The sequence below is a fragment of the Saimiri boliviensis genome, chromosome 16, assembly GCF_048565385.1.
Source record: "Saimiri boliviensis isolate mSaiBol1 chromosome 16, mSaiBol1.pri, whole genome shotgun sequence".
Classification (NCBI taxonomy): Eukaryota; Metazoa; Chordata; class Mammalia; order Primates; family Cebidae; genus Saimiri; species Saimiri boliviensis.
Genome location: NC_133464.1, coordinates 57,794,235 through 57,809,834, shown reverse-complemented (window position 1 = coordinate 57,809,834; position 15,600 = coordinate 57,794,235). Strand labels below are relative to the sequence as shown.

The following is a 15,600-nucleotide window of genomic DNA, read 5'->3' as shown; positions in this document are numbered from 1 at the left end:
TTAAGAAACTTAATGTTGGAAGTGAGGCGCCAGACTCAAAGTTCTAGTTTACCAGACGGGTTAGGTGAGAATTCCTTCCTTCTGCTTTCCCGTCTGTAGAAAAAAGAAATAACTTTTGATGACCCAGCCAACCCTCCGTTTCCAAAAAGTCTAAGGAGAAGCTGTGAAATTGGGAAAAACACAGGATGCGACCCCAGTCCAGCAAAAAGTTGCTACGGACCCAGCAGGCGGAGAGCCCCGCGCAGGCGCAGCTGCAGTCGGTCCGGGCGCCCGGGTAGCCCCGCGCCCCGCCCCCCTCCCCAGACCACCGGCTCGTAACACCGGTCCCAGCCTGAGCCCCGCACGTTTCCCCTCGCCTAACGGATTCCCTCACTGGAGGGTCCAACCCAGCCAGCTGCGACCGCACACTAACACCACGCAGCGGTTCCTGCTTTTATGACCCGTTCCACAAGCCCAAGAATGCGGCAGGGCGAGGCCGAGGCCGCGTTCAGGGCTCTCACACAGCCGGGAAGGAGTGGAGCGCGCCAGGGCAGCCCCTAGCCCCGACTGCCCAGCCCGCGCCCAACACCGCGGCCCTCACCTTTGAAAGCAGACTGGGCCCTCTGACTCGGGGGCAGCTGCAGGTCTCGGGGCACCGCCGGGGTACTCATTGTAGCCTCGGGTGGGGAGCTGCGTCTCCGCTTTGGGTCTACATAGAATTTTCTCAAGCCAACGCCGCCGCACGCCGGAAACCCCGCCGCCGCCGCCGCCTCCTCCCATTGGTTCCTGCGTGAATTGAATGAGCCAATGGGCATAGAGAGGCGGAGCCTGGGTTGCGGTTGCGCTGGTCGGTCTGGTGTCTACCGAGTTCGGTTGGGACTGAGTCTGCAGGTTTCAAACCTAAACTGCGCTCTTTATCTTGGAAGTGCGACGGGGGAGGAGTCAGCCTGCTCAGTCCCCACGACGTAGCAGGACTAGGTTGCAGGCAGCAGCTTGGGACCCTTACAGTCCTTGGAGGAAGACAGACGAGAAAAATACAAGAAAAGTGTTGAGTGGCTATCCTTCTTGTTAAACCTCGACGTAAACGCCGACCTGGCGTACCACAAGGATGTGTATTTTCCTTTCACTAAGATTGCTTCACCTTGAGCATCATAACTCTGAGGGGGACGTTATCACCTCTTTTTCCACTGAGAGGTGACAGGCTCAGAGGTTGTCCACGTTTGCACAGCGTGTGAACGGGGGCTGAAATCTGGATCTACTTTCCATACCTTTATTCAAAGCAATTATCAGATGCAAAAAAGGGAGGAGAGGAGGAGAAACTGGAAAAATGAGGATAAGCCCCATGCCCTCCCCAAGGTGATACATGATTCTCCCGTGAAGCTATAATAGCATTTGTTGTAGACGTTTTGTGTTTGTGTGGTTAAGTGTGCTACCATAACCTTTCCGTTTTCCTCATCTAAAAATACCACCTTCATAAAACCCACACAAACACCCAATCCACATGACAGAACGAAACAAGTCAGGGCTAGAAGATTTTCAGGGTGGCAGTGGGGAAGTTAGGGCGAGTCTGGACTGCACCTGCCTGGTTTCAAGCACTGGGTTTTACATTTCTTGCCTGATCACTGCAGTAAGGCTGGACTGGACTATGCTTCAGCCATGTTTTATGGGTTCAGACGGGAGGATGTGATTTCCCCATTTACCCTTCCCGGGTCTGACGGCCTCCACAGCTGGCCCTCGGCAGTGGTCAGTTTTTCCCACTTCTGCCTGCTTTTTTCTTCAGATGTCTTATGGTAGCATCTTGCTAAAGAGGAATTTGGGTTTGAGATTTTGTGTCACTTTTTGCTTGATGAAATGTCCCAGTTTTAATGTAACGTGTTCATCACCATCCTTAAGAATATCACGGCTGTTTAAATACTTCTGTCAATATTGTCGATTATTTATTGAAGTTTGATCAGACAGTTTGGGTAACCAGGAATTTCTATTAAGCGAGAGAACAAAATAGAGCAGTTAATAAGTAATTCAAAAACCTCCAAAACATTATGCTAGGTAAAAGAAGTAATATATGAAAGGTTACATATGGTATGATTCCATTTATATGGAATATCTAGAATAGATACATCCATAGTAAAATAACTCTGAATAGCAGTTGCCAGAGGCTGAGGGTAGGGGAGAGTGGGGAGAGACCGCTTAATGGATAAGGGATCCATTACTTTGAAGTAAATGAAATGTTTTGGAATCAGAGGTCGTGGTTGTGCAATATTGTAAATGTATTAATGCCACAGAGTTGTTCACTTTAAAATGGTTAATTTTAGGCCGGGCGCAGTGGCTCATACCTGTAATCTCAGCAGTTTGGGAGTGGGTGGATCACGAGATTAGGAGTTCGAGAGCAGCCTGGCCAATATGGTGAAACGCAGTCTCTACTAAAAATACAAAAATAAAAAATTAGCTGGGCATAGTCGCACACGCCTGTAGTCCCAGCTACTCGGGAGGTTGAGGCAGGAGAATCGCTTGAACCCAGGAGACAAAGGTTGCAGTGAGCAGAGATCCCACCACTGCCTGGGCAACAGAGTGAGACTGCATCTCCAAAAAAATAAAATAGGCCAGGCGCAGTGACGCATACCCCTAATCCCAGCACTTTGGGAGGTGGGCGGATCGCCTGAGGTCAGGAGTCCGAGACCAGCTTGGCCAGGATGGTGAAACTCTTGTCTCTACTAAAAATACAAAAATTAGCTAGATATGGTGGCATATGCCTGTGAGCCCAGCCAGTTGGGAAGCGGAGGCAGGAGAATAGCTTGTACCAAGGAGATGGAGGTTGCAATGAGCCGAGATTGTGCCATTGCACTCCAGACTGGGCAACAGGGCAAGACTCAGTCTCAAAAAATAAAATAAAATGGTTAATTTTATGTTATGTGAATCTCATCTCAATAATTTATATTTAAGTTGGCATGGCGATTAAAGAAAATGACTCAAAATATACCACGGAGATCTCAATAAGCAAAGATGGTGAACAGGAAAACCTGCAAAACTACTAGATTTTTCATCATGGCAATTCTCCTCTAATCTCCAGACTTATCCACTCCAATGACGGTCTATTTTTTTGAGACAGTTTTTAATACTACTGCCCACAATTATTGGAGAGAAAGCAGATCCTTCTCTAAAAGATCCAAAAAAAAAAAAAAAAAAAAAGACTTCCTTCCAGAACCGGTCTTTGCCAACACAGCTGACCATTAAACTGCAGGCACCTGGAGTATTGATGATTAATTAGCATTAGTTGTTCCTCCTGTGCCTTGTGAAGAAGGTAAAGTGCCTGTGAGAGAACAGGGAAGGACAATCTGAAAGGTAGGAACACAATGGGGACACAGTCGGGGGCACAAAGTCTGGGGAAGAGAGAGGCTGAAGAAAGAGGTAATGGACCACAGTGTTGGGCACTGCAGAGGACTAGTAGGACTGGGACTGAAAGGGACCATCGGATTCAGAAGGTGGGAGATTCTGGTAAAAACATCCTGGGGAAAAGTACAAAATATTGCTGACAGCAATTTTTAAAACCCTAAATAAATGGAGAGAGATTACATGCTCATGGATCAGAAGACTTTATCTTGTTAAGAAGTCTATTCTCTCCAAGCTGACAGGTTCAATCCCATCCCTATCAAAATTCTAGAAGGTTTTCCATAGAAATTGACAATAGGATTCTAAAACTTAATGTGTATGTAATGGATCTAGACTAGGCAACACAATTGAAATAGAACAAAGTTGGAGGACTACCTACCTGATTTCAAGACTTACAAAGCTACAGTAATGAAGACAGTACGCTATGCTACAGGTGTAAAGAAAGACAAAGGAATAAATGGAATACAAAAGAGATTCCATCAGACGAGTGCTGCGTCCCGTGCTGCACAAGGGTTCAAAGACCTAAAAGGGAACGGTGGGGGATAAAGAAAGACACAAACACAAACAAAGAGAAAGCTGGGCCAGGCGGTCGGGGAGAGTGAGGATGTCAGTCTCTCAAGCCCCGACCTGCCGCAGAGTACTTTATTTGTTCACAAAGCACAGAGCAGAGGAAGGGTGCAGTTACCTAGAACAGCCTGTGGTTATTATTCTCATACTTCAGTTAACGACTATCTTGCAGCAAGGGCAGTGAAAGCTGGTTATCTCTCTAGGCCTGTCTCTGTTCTACCCCAAGACATACACATCCTCCTATTATAGTTTCACTTCTCTGAAGTTCAACCAAAGTTTCCAGCAGCCCTGCTGCTGATCTCCCGGAGGGAGGGGCGTGACTCTGGCTCCCTGCAATTCCAGAAATATAATGAAGCCTATCTGGCCAACTGATTTTTCCAATTTCCAAGGCAACTCAGTGAAGGAGGATAATCTTTCCAACAAATGGTATGGGACAACTGGATATCTACATACAAAATATCAATTTTGACCCTTTTCTCAACCCGTGTACAAGAATGAAAAACAAAAACAAAACCTGACAACTTTAAAATGGAGCATAGGGCCAGGCCTGGTGGCTAACACCTGTAATCCCAAAACTTTTGGTGGCCAAGGTGAGTGGATCACCTGAGGTCAGGAGTTTGAGCTTTGCCAGCTTTGCCAACTTGGTGAAACCCTGTGTCTACTAAATATACAAAAATTAGCCTGGTGTGGTGGTAGGCACCGGTAATGCCAGCTACTCAGGAGGCTGAGGCAGGAGAATTGCTTGAACCTGGGAGCAGAGGTTGCAGTGAGCTGAGATCCCGCCACTGTACTCCAGCCTGGGCAGCAGAGAAGAGTCTTCTCAAAAAAAATAAAAATAAAAAAAGGAGCATAGACCTAAATGTAAGAGCCAAAACTAGGAAGCTTCCAGAAGAAATCATAGGAGAAAATCTCAGTGACTTTGTGTTAGGCAATGATTTCTTAATCAATATCAATCTCTGTGGAAAAAAGATTTCTTAAGTGAGGAGGCAAATTCTACGAGGTATGAAAGAAAAAAATACACTGGACTTCATAAAAATTAAAACCTTCTGTCTATTCATTTATTGTCATATATGAGACACATGACATTTCTCCTTGCTCCAGCCTGGATATGGGAAACCCTTGTACAGTTGTCTATCCCAGCAGCTGTCATATGCCAGGCTTCTATTTGTGTACTACAGACTGTACATCCCTTCAGGGTAGAAAACCTACCTTGCAAATGTCCTCACTGCCTAACATTTTGATCATTGCAAAGCCCAGGTAAGACTCCACAGTTCCCCATCTGATTAGGATGCTTATGTCCCATGTTCCTTTCAATTAAAAAAGAATAAAAAGTTATAAACAACTAAATCATCAAAAATCAGGCAATGATGGTAAATTGTGATATACGAGATAGCATACTACAGCAATTCAAATGTTTTTAAAGAACTTTTAGTTATTGGGCATATGCTGATGATGGAAATTGAAAAATGTGAAATACAGAAGACACTGTTTAGAAACAGACCAAAATACACACAGGATTTTAGAACATGGTAAAAGTGGCAATTCAGTTTGGGGGAGAGATGGCTTATATTCATTGGAAAGAGACTTGCCTTTCTTGTAAAGCCCAGACACAGACCACTGACTCCAAGACTGGGGGAGATGTGGAACCCTGGGAAGAGAGCCAGCCTGCCCTCTGTCCCTCTGCCCCTCTGCCCACATGGGCACGCGGCCTTAGGCCCCCAAAGTGAAGCATGGACCTAAATGTAAGAACCGAAAGAAGAATCGCTTACCCTAATAAGTAGTAGGCTCTGTAAAATGTGTTCACAACCTTTAAAGCAGTTATTTTATTTTGGGAAGACACTGTAAGAAAACAATTCTAAAGAGAAAAATATGTATCAGTTGTAGGAAGATATCTATAGGTGCTCCATATAAGCAAAATATAAAAATGAAATGGCTAGGGTCTGTAGCCGCCTGGTGGGTGAGAGCAGCAGCCATGGATGGCTTTGCGCAGACCAACCTACAGGTGACTTATAGGAGATCTACATATTGAAATGTAAATTCACACATGAGGTCTGCATTAATGTTGGAAATGCCTAAATAAAAATAATCTTTTTTTTTTGTTTCTGAGCCTGGGGGTGGGGATCGTGGAGTCGAGTGGGGGAGTTGGGTGGAGGGGGAAAGGGTCTTTCTATGTCGCCCACTGGTGCCAAACTCCGGGGCTCAAGCAATCCTCCCACCTCAGCCTGGGAAGCAGCTGGGAATACAGGCAGGTGCCACCAAGCCCGGTTAAATGTTTCCTCCCAATTAAAAAAACTTAATTTGTGTGGGCACATAGGTGTATATATTTATGGGGCATATGGGATATATTGATACAGGCATACAGTGTGTAATAATCACATCAGGATAAACGAGGTATCCTTTTTTTTTTTTTTTTTTTGAGAGGGTGTTTTGCTCTTGTTGCCCAGGCTGGAGTGCAATGGCGCGATCTCGGCTCACCGCAACCTCTGCCTCCTGGGTTCTGGCAATTCTCCTGCCTCAGCCTCCCTAGTAGCTGGGATTACAAGCATGCGCCAACATGCCCAGCTAATTTTTTGCATTTTTTAGTAGAGACGGGGTTTCACCATGTTGACCAGGATGGTCTCAATCTCTTGACCTCGTGATCCACCCGCCTCGGCCTCCGAAAGTGCTGGGATCTTTTTTTTTTTTTTTTTTTTTTTTCAAGAGACGTCTGGCTCTGTAGCCCAGGCTGGAGTGCAGTGGTGCAATCTCGGCTCATTGTAACCTCCGCCTCCGAGTTTCAAGCGAATTCTCCTGCCTCAGCCTTCTGAGTAGCTGGGACTACAGGCGTGTGCTGCTACGCCCGGCTGATTTTTGTATTTTTAGTAGAGACGGGGTTTCACCATGTTGGCCAGGCTGCTCTCCAACTCCTGATCTCGTGATCAGCTCGCCTCGGCCTCCCAGAGTGCGGAGATCACAGGCGTGAGCCACCGCGCCCGGCCAAGGTACTCGTAAAGGGGAAAAAAAAAAGCAGCATAGGTAATACTGACTTCAGCTGTCAAGAGACAATGCCATAAATATTCATTTGAAAAAGAGGGGTTACATGATTGTTTACAATCATTAATGAACATGGCAACATTCTGGATACTGACAAGAAAACTGCTACAAACATGCAGGCATAATGCACAATAAGGAAGTCCAAGCTGTGGTCGGGGCTCCCTCGCCTCCCTCTAAGCTCTGAATTTAGAAGGATGTGGACCGCCTGCCGATCAAGGGTTCTAAAAGGCCGGCTGCGAATGGACCGCCAGGGGCGCTCCACTCACTTCTCCACGTCCCTGGGCGCACCTCCGAGCCGCGCCCGCTCCGGCCCAGGCCGCTCCCTCCCTTCCTCACCTGCCCCGTCTGACGCTAGGGGGCGCCGCAGGCTGCCCGGCGCGCAGCTCGCTGCCCCGGAGCGCCGGGGCGGGGAGGCGGCGGCCATGGACCGCTTCGTTTGGACCAGCGGCCTCCTGGAGATCAACGAAACCCTAGTGATCCAGCAGCGCGGGGTGCGAATATACGACGGCGAGGAGAAGGTAGGGCGTAGGCCGGCCTTCCCGAAGGGCTGGCGGAAGGTCCCCTGGTGAGCGCGCGGCCCTGCTTGGCGCGGCCCGGTTCCCGGTCTCGCTCCCCGCCCTCTGCGGCCCGGCCGGCCTCTGTGCGGTACCAGGCGCTCCTGCCCTCCCTACCGGCCGGTCGCGCGCGGCCTGGGGCGGTCGGGCGCCCTCCCAGCGCGGTTCCCGACTTTGGCATGGTTCCCAGCAGGCGCGGATCGCGGCCGCGTCCCTCGGCCCGGAATGCTTCCGGGCGCGCACCGCCGCCGTGCCCGGCAGAAGGCGCGCTGTGGGTCTGCGGGCGCCGGGCGGCGATCGGGCAGCCGACTTCCTCGGCGTGGTTCCAGACCCCCTGACGACACCCACCGCGGCGTCGGCACTGGACGGCCCGGTTCCGCCTTTCTGTGAGGAGGGCGCGGTGGCTGTGCCGTCCGTGCCCCCGCGGAAGCTTTAGCTCGGACCTCGTGCAGGCGGAGGGATTAGCACATCTGCCCTGGGCAGAGCGGCGAGGGGTGGCGCCGACAGGATTTCCTAAAGAGGTGTCGGTGTCTCACTGGAATGCCCTTGCCAGAGGCTCTTGGGTTTTTGTTTTCTAATGGCTTTAGAAAGGCGTTGTGAGCGTCTGTTTTGTAAAGTGTTGTATTAATAGTAGACGATGCCTTGTAATGCAAGCATAAATATTCGAAGGTGCGTTTGCAAATCGAGAGGAGAAATAGGAAGTGTAAGTAAATATTTTGTAGGTAGTTTTGTGAAACTACGAAATAGTTTCTGTTCTGGATTGAAATGTATAAACTGCAGTTAGAAAAAAATTTAAACTCATTTACCCACAAGCATTTTTGGTTTCCACAAGTTTTAATTTGCTGCCTCTCTTCTCTTGCCGTTTTGTTAAGGACACTGCCCGCTGTACTTGAATGTAAATTCCTCAACTCATGGCTTTTCCTGGTCAGTGCTTACAGCTATCTAGAGGCACAGATGACATGGGGCCCAGGTCCGCTGACTCCCTTAGGGCATTTTCCATGGGCTGTATTGCCTGTATTATTGAGTAAAGGTCTTTTCCTTAAAATAATTTGCATGGACCTAACTTCGTTTACTGCCTTAGCACTACTTAATTAAATTAATTAATTAATTTTGAGACGGAATCTCGCCCTGTCGCCCAGGCTGGAGTGCAGTGGCATGATCTCGGCTCACTGCAACCTCCGCCTCTCGGGTTCAAGCAGTTCTCCTGCCTCAGAGCCTCCCGAGTAGCTAGGATTACAGGCGCCTGCCACCACACCAGCTGATTTCCGTATTTTTAGTAGAAACGGGGTTTCACCATATTGGCCAGGCTGGTTTCAAACTCCTGACCCCAAATGATCCACCCGCCTGGGCCTCCCAAACAGCTGGGATAACAGGCGTGAACCACCGTGCCCAGCCTGCCTTGGCACTTCAGCTAGCTTGATCTCAACTTGAGTCTTCCATTCCCGGATTGGAGTGGCAAGCTACTTTTTTTCCTTTTCTTACCAGTTTACATCTTTGTCACTATTTTAAATGGGAAGGCTAATCCACCTCCCCTTCCTCCGCGTTTTGATTTTGCCCTCTCTTTGAGAGGAACTGAATGTTGACAGTGACCTGAAAAACTGTGGTTTGTATTCCTGCTTATCACAGAATTACTAGGAAATCCTAGAAATAATCTCTTCATATAACCAGATCATATGCGTTGTCTTTGAAACAATTTTTTTTCCAAGAATGATGAGGTCTTTGAGTGTATATAGAAACATGTGAGAGAAACAAGTCCTTTACCACTATTCTAACACCTGGCATTACACGATTTCACATGGAAGCCAGGTTTCATGTTATTCTTCATTTCTTTGGGGCTTTATTCTGTGCAATGGAGAGTAACTGAAAAATAAGAGCAACCAGACTTCTTGGCTGAAAACCACATTTGATGTTTTCTGTTCACATCTGCCTGTTACTCAATATTATACCCATATGACCATGACAAGACCTGAATACACTCTGAACGTGGCAGAAGTATATCGGCCCCTTCGCATGCCTGCAACAATAATTTAAAAACCTAATAAAGTGATTTACAAACACCCAGAACTGGGATCACCGGTGAGACATGGGCTAAGTTCAGAAAGTGCCCTGAAACCACCTTTGCGGATTTATAAATAATGGGAGAAATCTAGCATGACTGACTCCATCTTGCTTCTAACCTCACAGGCTAAGTTACTGTGTTGTTTTCTTATTCTAACACAGAGGCTAGGATACCTACGAGAGGGATTTCGTGTAAACTTGGAGGCAAAGGAAACTGACCCCACCCCCTTCCTGGGAACCCGCGAAACCTCTCCGAGTTGCAGAGGCTCCTGCGATCTCGTTCACAGCCGGTCAATTGTTTCAGTTCCCTGCCGCCAAAGTACCCTTTAAAAACCCTGGCCCCGGAATCCGCGGGAAGACGGTCTGAGGCCCTGTTCTGGCTCGGCCAGCCCCGCGCTAAGTTCTCTTTTGCTGCAGCTGCGGTTCCCACTGGTTCTTTCCGGGCAGCGAGAAGAACCCGTAGGGCCGGCGCCCGCTTGGCAACCGCACCCAGGGGGAGCCCAGTGGCCCCGCTCACCCGTGAGGCCCCTCTGTCCCGGAAGAGCCGCTCCGCCTTGCTGGCTCCCCGGCCCTCGGAGGCATCCGGCCGCCACTGCGCCCCGCGCCGAGACCCCAAGGCGTCGAGGGACTCCCGGGTTCGCGGCGAGCGGCCCAGACCGCGGGGCGGAGCTGAGGGGCCCAGCCGAGCGCCCGGAGCGCGTCTCCGTCTCGCTCCCGCTCGGCGCCACCCCGTTCCCCAGGCCGCGCGCCGCGACTACGCGCCGCGCTCCTCGCTCCAGAGGCGGCCCGCCCGGGTGGGGACCACTCACCCGCTTCCCCCGAGACTCTCGTCCGCTCCTTGGCCAGGCAACCGGCGGCTTCCGCGGGGCGGGCCCAGCGGGTCGTCTCTCGGGTTGTGGGTGGAGGAAGCCGCCTGGGTCTGGCGGGAGGCGCTGTTCCCGGACTCGTCGGAGCTGCTGTTCCACGTTGCAGTGGAACAATGCTAATAACATTGAGGGAAAGTGCCCCCCACTAAGTAGCCGAGTTCTGTCTGCAGTTTAAGTGAAAGCCTATGTACATAAGCTTCACGGGCACAGCACTCAGTGCTAGTTAGCACTTAACTAGCTGCGTGACCTTGGGCAAGTGTGGAAGGCAGAATAATGCCCCCCACTTCCAGCCCTCAGGATGTCCACATCCTACTCCTTGGAACCTGTGCCTTTGTTCTCTTGCTTGGCACAGGGGAGTAAGATTGCAGATGGAATTAAGGTTGCTAATCAGCTGACTTTAAAATAGGGAGATGCTCTTGGAGTATTCGGGTGGGCCCGATGTAATTACAAGGCGTCTCTAAAGTGGAAAATGGCGCTAAAAAGTGAGAATCGGAAAGCTATTTGAAGGTAGAGGAAGGGGCAACAGCCAAGGAATGCAGCTGGCCTCAAGTAGCTGGAGGAGCAGGCACAGTGTCTCATGCTTGCAATCCCAGTGCTTTCGGAGGCAGAGGTGGGAGAGGAGCCCTCGAGCCCAGGAATTGGAGATCAGCCTGAGCAACATCGTGGGACTCTCGTCTCTAAGAAAAATTAGCTAGACATGGCAGCGGGCGCTGTGGTCCCAGCTGCTCTGGGGACTGGGGCAAGCTGATCACTAGAGCTGGGAGGGCTCATAATCCCACCACTGCAGTCCAGCCTTGGTGAAAGAGAGAGGGAGACCCTGTCTCAAAAAAACAAGAAAGATAAAGGAGGAGGAGCGGGAAAAGGAAAGAAAAGGAGGAGGAGAAGCTAGAAAAGGAAAAGAAAAAAAATGGTCTCCTAGACTTTCCAGAAGTAACAGTCCAACTGACACACCTTGATTATTTTTTATTTTTTTTAAACACAGTCTTGCTATGTTGCCAGGACTGGTTTTGAGCTCCTGGGCTCAAGCCATCCTCCCACCTCAGCCTCCTGAGTGGCTGGGATTACAGGGAAGCACCACCATGGGTGCTGATTCCTTGATTTTAACCCAGTGAACTGTGTTTCTGACTTTCAGAACTGTGAGATAACAAATTTGTGTCGTTTTAGCCATTTAGTTTGTCATAGTTTGTTATGGCAGCCTTAAGAAACTAATACAGCAGAGTAACTAAACCCCTCTGCATAAAAGTATAGAACCTACCTCATAGGATTGTTGTGAACAATATGTGGCTATAATTTACTATAAGCACTGAACATGTTCATTATAACATGTGTCAACCAGAGTCACAGAGACTGAAATCCAATGAAAGAAGTTTACTGGCAGCCTTAGAATTGCAACACAGATTCCGGAAGCATTTGGATTGTGTCCTGACCAGCTATTTTTGGGTAGCGTTTTTAAAGGAAATAAAAAGTTAGTTCTCATTTATCCATAACCCACTATTTTCTTTAAAGATGAAGCGTTATCATGACAGTGCATTAGTTTCTAGGCAAAAGTCCTTGATGCAGGGGTTTGGGAAAAGTTCAGTCCTCAGCATAAAGTCCTTTCCATAAGTGGCAGCAATTTTGTCTGCAACATTAGCAATTACATCCTGCAGTCAGGCAGTTGTAAAATGGCATACAGGAACAAAACGGCTTTGCTCTGGCCAGCTCCAATGGCCTTCCTTCCACAATGTTAGAGTTAATATGCAAGTATTCCGCAGTGTGGTGATAAGAGAAGGGAAATGTTACAAATCGACATTTGCAACATCTATACTCCTTTCTTTGTACTCTATAAAAAGGCTAGTTTCAATTAAAAACAAACAAGGCCAGGCACGGTGGCTCACACCTGTAATCCCAGCACTCTGGGAAGCCGAGGTGGGTGGATCACCTGAGGTCAGGAGTTTGTGACCAGCCTGGCCTACATGGTGAAACCCCATCTCTACTAAAAATACAAAAATTAGCTGGGCATGGTGGCAGGAGCCTGTAATCCCAGCTAGACAGGAGGCTGAGGCAGGAGAATCGTTAGAACCTGAGACGCAGAGGTTGCAGTGGACTGAGATCATGCCACTGCACGCCAGCCTGGGCGACAGAGCGAGATTCTGTCACACACAAAAAAAAACCTGACTGGGCACGTTGGCTCACGCCTGTAATCCTAGCATTTTGGGAGGCCGAGGAGGGTAGATCACAAGGTCAGTAGATCAAGACCATCCTGGCTAACATGGTGAAACCCCGGCTCTACTAAAAATACAAAAAAAATTAGTCGGGCCTGGTGGCACATGCCTATAGTCCCAGCTACTCCAGAGGCTGAGGCAGGAGAATCGCTTGAACCTGGGAGGCGGAGATTGAGGTAAGCCAAGAGGGTGCCACTGCACTCTAGCCTGGGTGACAGAGCGAGACTCCGTCTCAAAACAAAACAAAACAAAAGAACAAAAACCAAAACACTACTACCTATGCCTGTACCCGGAATGCTGCTCTTGGGAATTGAGCAACAGACACAAATTTCTGAGATTAAATTCAGCAGAGCATCAGGGGAGAAGGAGAAGATGACAAAGGTGCCTAATGCTTTTCTTTCCCACCCAATGTTGGCAGTCGTGAAAGGGACTCTTTCCCTTGTTCCATCAGCGTATTAGTTTGCCAGGGCTGCTGTAACAAAGTCCCACAAGCTGAATCCATAGTTTAAACAACTGTATTATCTCCTATTTCTGGGGGCTAGAGGTCCAAAATGAAGGCGTTGACAGTGTTGGTTTATCTGAGGGCTGGAAGGAAAAGATCTGTTCCAGGCTTCTGTACTTGATGGCCTCCTTCTCCCTGTATCTCTTCACATTGCCTATCTTTCTTTTTTACTTTTTTGAGACAGAGTCTCGCTCTGTCACCCAGGCTGGAGTGCTGTGATGTGAGTTCAGCTTACTGCAACCTCTGCCTCCCAGGTTCAAGCGATTCTCCTGCCTCAACCTCCTGAGTAGCTGGGATTACAGGCGTGCACCACCACACCCTACTACTTTTTTTTATTTTCAGTAGAGACGGGGTTTCACCACGTTGGCCAGGCTGGTCTGGAACTCCTGAACCCGTGATCCACCCGCCTCAGCCTCCCAAAGTGCTGGGATTACAGGTGTAGCCACCGCACCCAGCCTTACATTGCCTTTCTTTTACCTGTGCTGTCTCTGAGTCTAAATTTCCCCTTGCATAAGAACACCAGTCATATCAGACTGAGGGACCACCCTAACCCAGTATGGTCTCATCTTAACTAATTACATCTCCAACAACCGTATTACCAAACAAGATCACATTCTGAGGTACTGCACATTAGGACTCCAGCATATATTTTGCAGGAGGTTCAACCTGTAACTCAGGAAGAAGAGACTGGTGAGGGCGGGGGAGAGGGGATGGTGAGAGAAGGTCTGGCTCCCTTTTTATGCAGTGGTTGCCAAGCTGTGGATACCCAGCCAGGGGAGCTTTTGGGGGTATCCAGAAATATATCTGGCAGTAACTAGAAATAACAAAATGCCACTTCTGAGATGACTGCGAGTTTCCATTCTGTATAACTGCTTTGTAGTCTACAGTTGTATAGACTTTCTTAGGCTTTTTAACTTTGGTTTGGTATGGCTAACAGTTTTCTTAAAATCTCAGACTTTTTTTTTTTTTTGAAGCGGAGTCTCTGTCACCCAGGCTGGAGTGCAGTGGTGCAGTCTCAGCCCACTACAACCTCCACCTGCAAAGTTCAATGCATTCCCCTGCTTCAGCCTCCCAAGTAGTTGGGAGTACAGGTGCGTACCAGCACGCCTGGCTAGTTTTTTTGTTTAGTAGAGATGAGATTCACCCTGTTAGCCAAGATGGTCTCAATCTCCTGACCTCGTGATCCACCTGCCTCAACCTCCTAAAGTCCTAGGATTACAGGCGTAAGCCACCGTGCCTGGCTTTTTTCTTTTTCTTTTTTTTTTTTTTTAAGAGACGGGTCTTGCTATGCTGCCCAGGCTGGAGTAGTGGTTATTTACAGGCATGATCATAGCATACTCTTGCCTTGAACTCCCAGGACAAGTGATTCTCTAGCCTCAGCCTACTGAGTACATGGAACTTTAGGTATTTGCCACCATGCCTGGCTAGATTTACTTATTTTACTAGAATAAAACCTTCAGGATTCGTTTCAGATAAATTCATGAATGGTAAACTGAATCCTTTCTTGCTTGTTTGAAAATATTGTTTTGCTCTTAAACTTGAAAAACACCTGGAGCATGAAATTCTAGGCTCACCATCCAATTTTTTTTTTTTTTTTTTTTTCCTTTTTACAGAATCTTGAGGACCTCAGGTGCCACCCACTAGTCTGGTCTCTGAATGTCTTGCTATCGCACCTATAGAGCAGGCGTCCCCAAACTTTTTACACAGGGGGCCAGTTCACTGTCCCTCAGACCTTTGGAGGGCCGCCACATACTGTGCTCCTCTCACTGACCACCAATGAAAGAGGTGCCCCTTCCTGAAGTGCGGCGGGGGCAGGATAAATGGCCTCAGGGGGCCGCATGCGGCCCGTAGTTTGGGGACGCCTGCTATAGTGTCTTACTGCTATTTGCTGTTAAAGTCCATGGGCTCTACCACACCCTTCCGTGTAAAGGTGTCTTATTAAGAACGCCCTCCCTGTTCTAAAGATAGTAACATATTTTAGACTGGGTGCAGCGGCTCACACGTGTAATCCCAGCACTTTGGGAGGCTGAGGTGAGCAGATCACTTGAGCTCAGGAGTCTGAGACTAGTCTGGGCAATATAGAAAAACCCTATCTCTACAAAAGTTAGAAAAATTAGCCAGGCATGATGGCACAGGCCTGTAGTTCCAGCTACCAGCTATTCAAGAGGCTGAGATGGGAGAATCACCCGAGTCCAAGAAGGTCCAGGCTGTCGTGAGCCGTGATTGCACCACTGCACTTCAGTCTGGGCTAACAGAGTAAGACCCTGTCTCAAAAACAAACATATTTTATATGTCCTCCTAATATCCTTACTTAAATTTAACTATTTATTCTACCTGGAATTTATTCTTACAAATGGTATGAGGCAGGGATTGAAATTTCTTGTTCCCAAAATGGGTAACTGACTCATTGCCATTCTTTCTCCCACTATTTGAAATGTAGTAAATTCCCA

The 15,600-nt window shown here is 48.4% G+C and overlaps 1 protein-coding gene across 5 annotated transcripts in view; it reads right to left on the bottom strand.

Moving 5' to 3' along the window:
• The window catches only part of LOC101042896 (cytoskeleton-associated protein 2-like), a 35,876-nt gene extending 25,429 nt beyond the window's left edge, over nucleotides 1-10,447 (bottom strand). For 2 of the 5 annotated variants that reach the window (XM_074387649.1, XM_074387652.1), the window contains exons 1-3: nucleotides 10,388-10,447; nucleotides 2,313-2,399; nucleotides 581-1,957 (exon numbers count right to left, since the gene is read on the bottom strand). In XM_074387649.1, the coding sequence (XP_074243750.1) occupies nucleotides 581-794 (214 nt within the window). In that variant the 5' untranslated portion in view covers nucleotides 795-1,957; nucleotides 2,313-2,399; nucleotides 10,388-10,447. Of the gene's footprint in view, nucleotides 1-580; nucleotides 1,958-2,312; nucleotides 2,400-5,142; nucleotides 6,362-10,387 lie in introns of those variants that run through there. The other 3 variants (XM_074387651.1, XM_074387650.1, XM_039473153.2) reach the window with 3 other exon arrangements.
• Nucleotides 10,448-15,600: the final 5,153 nt, after the last annotated feature.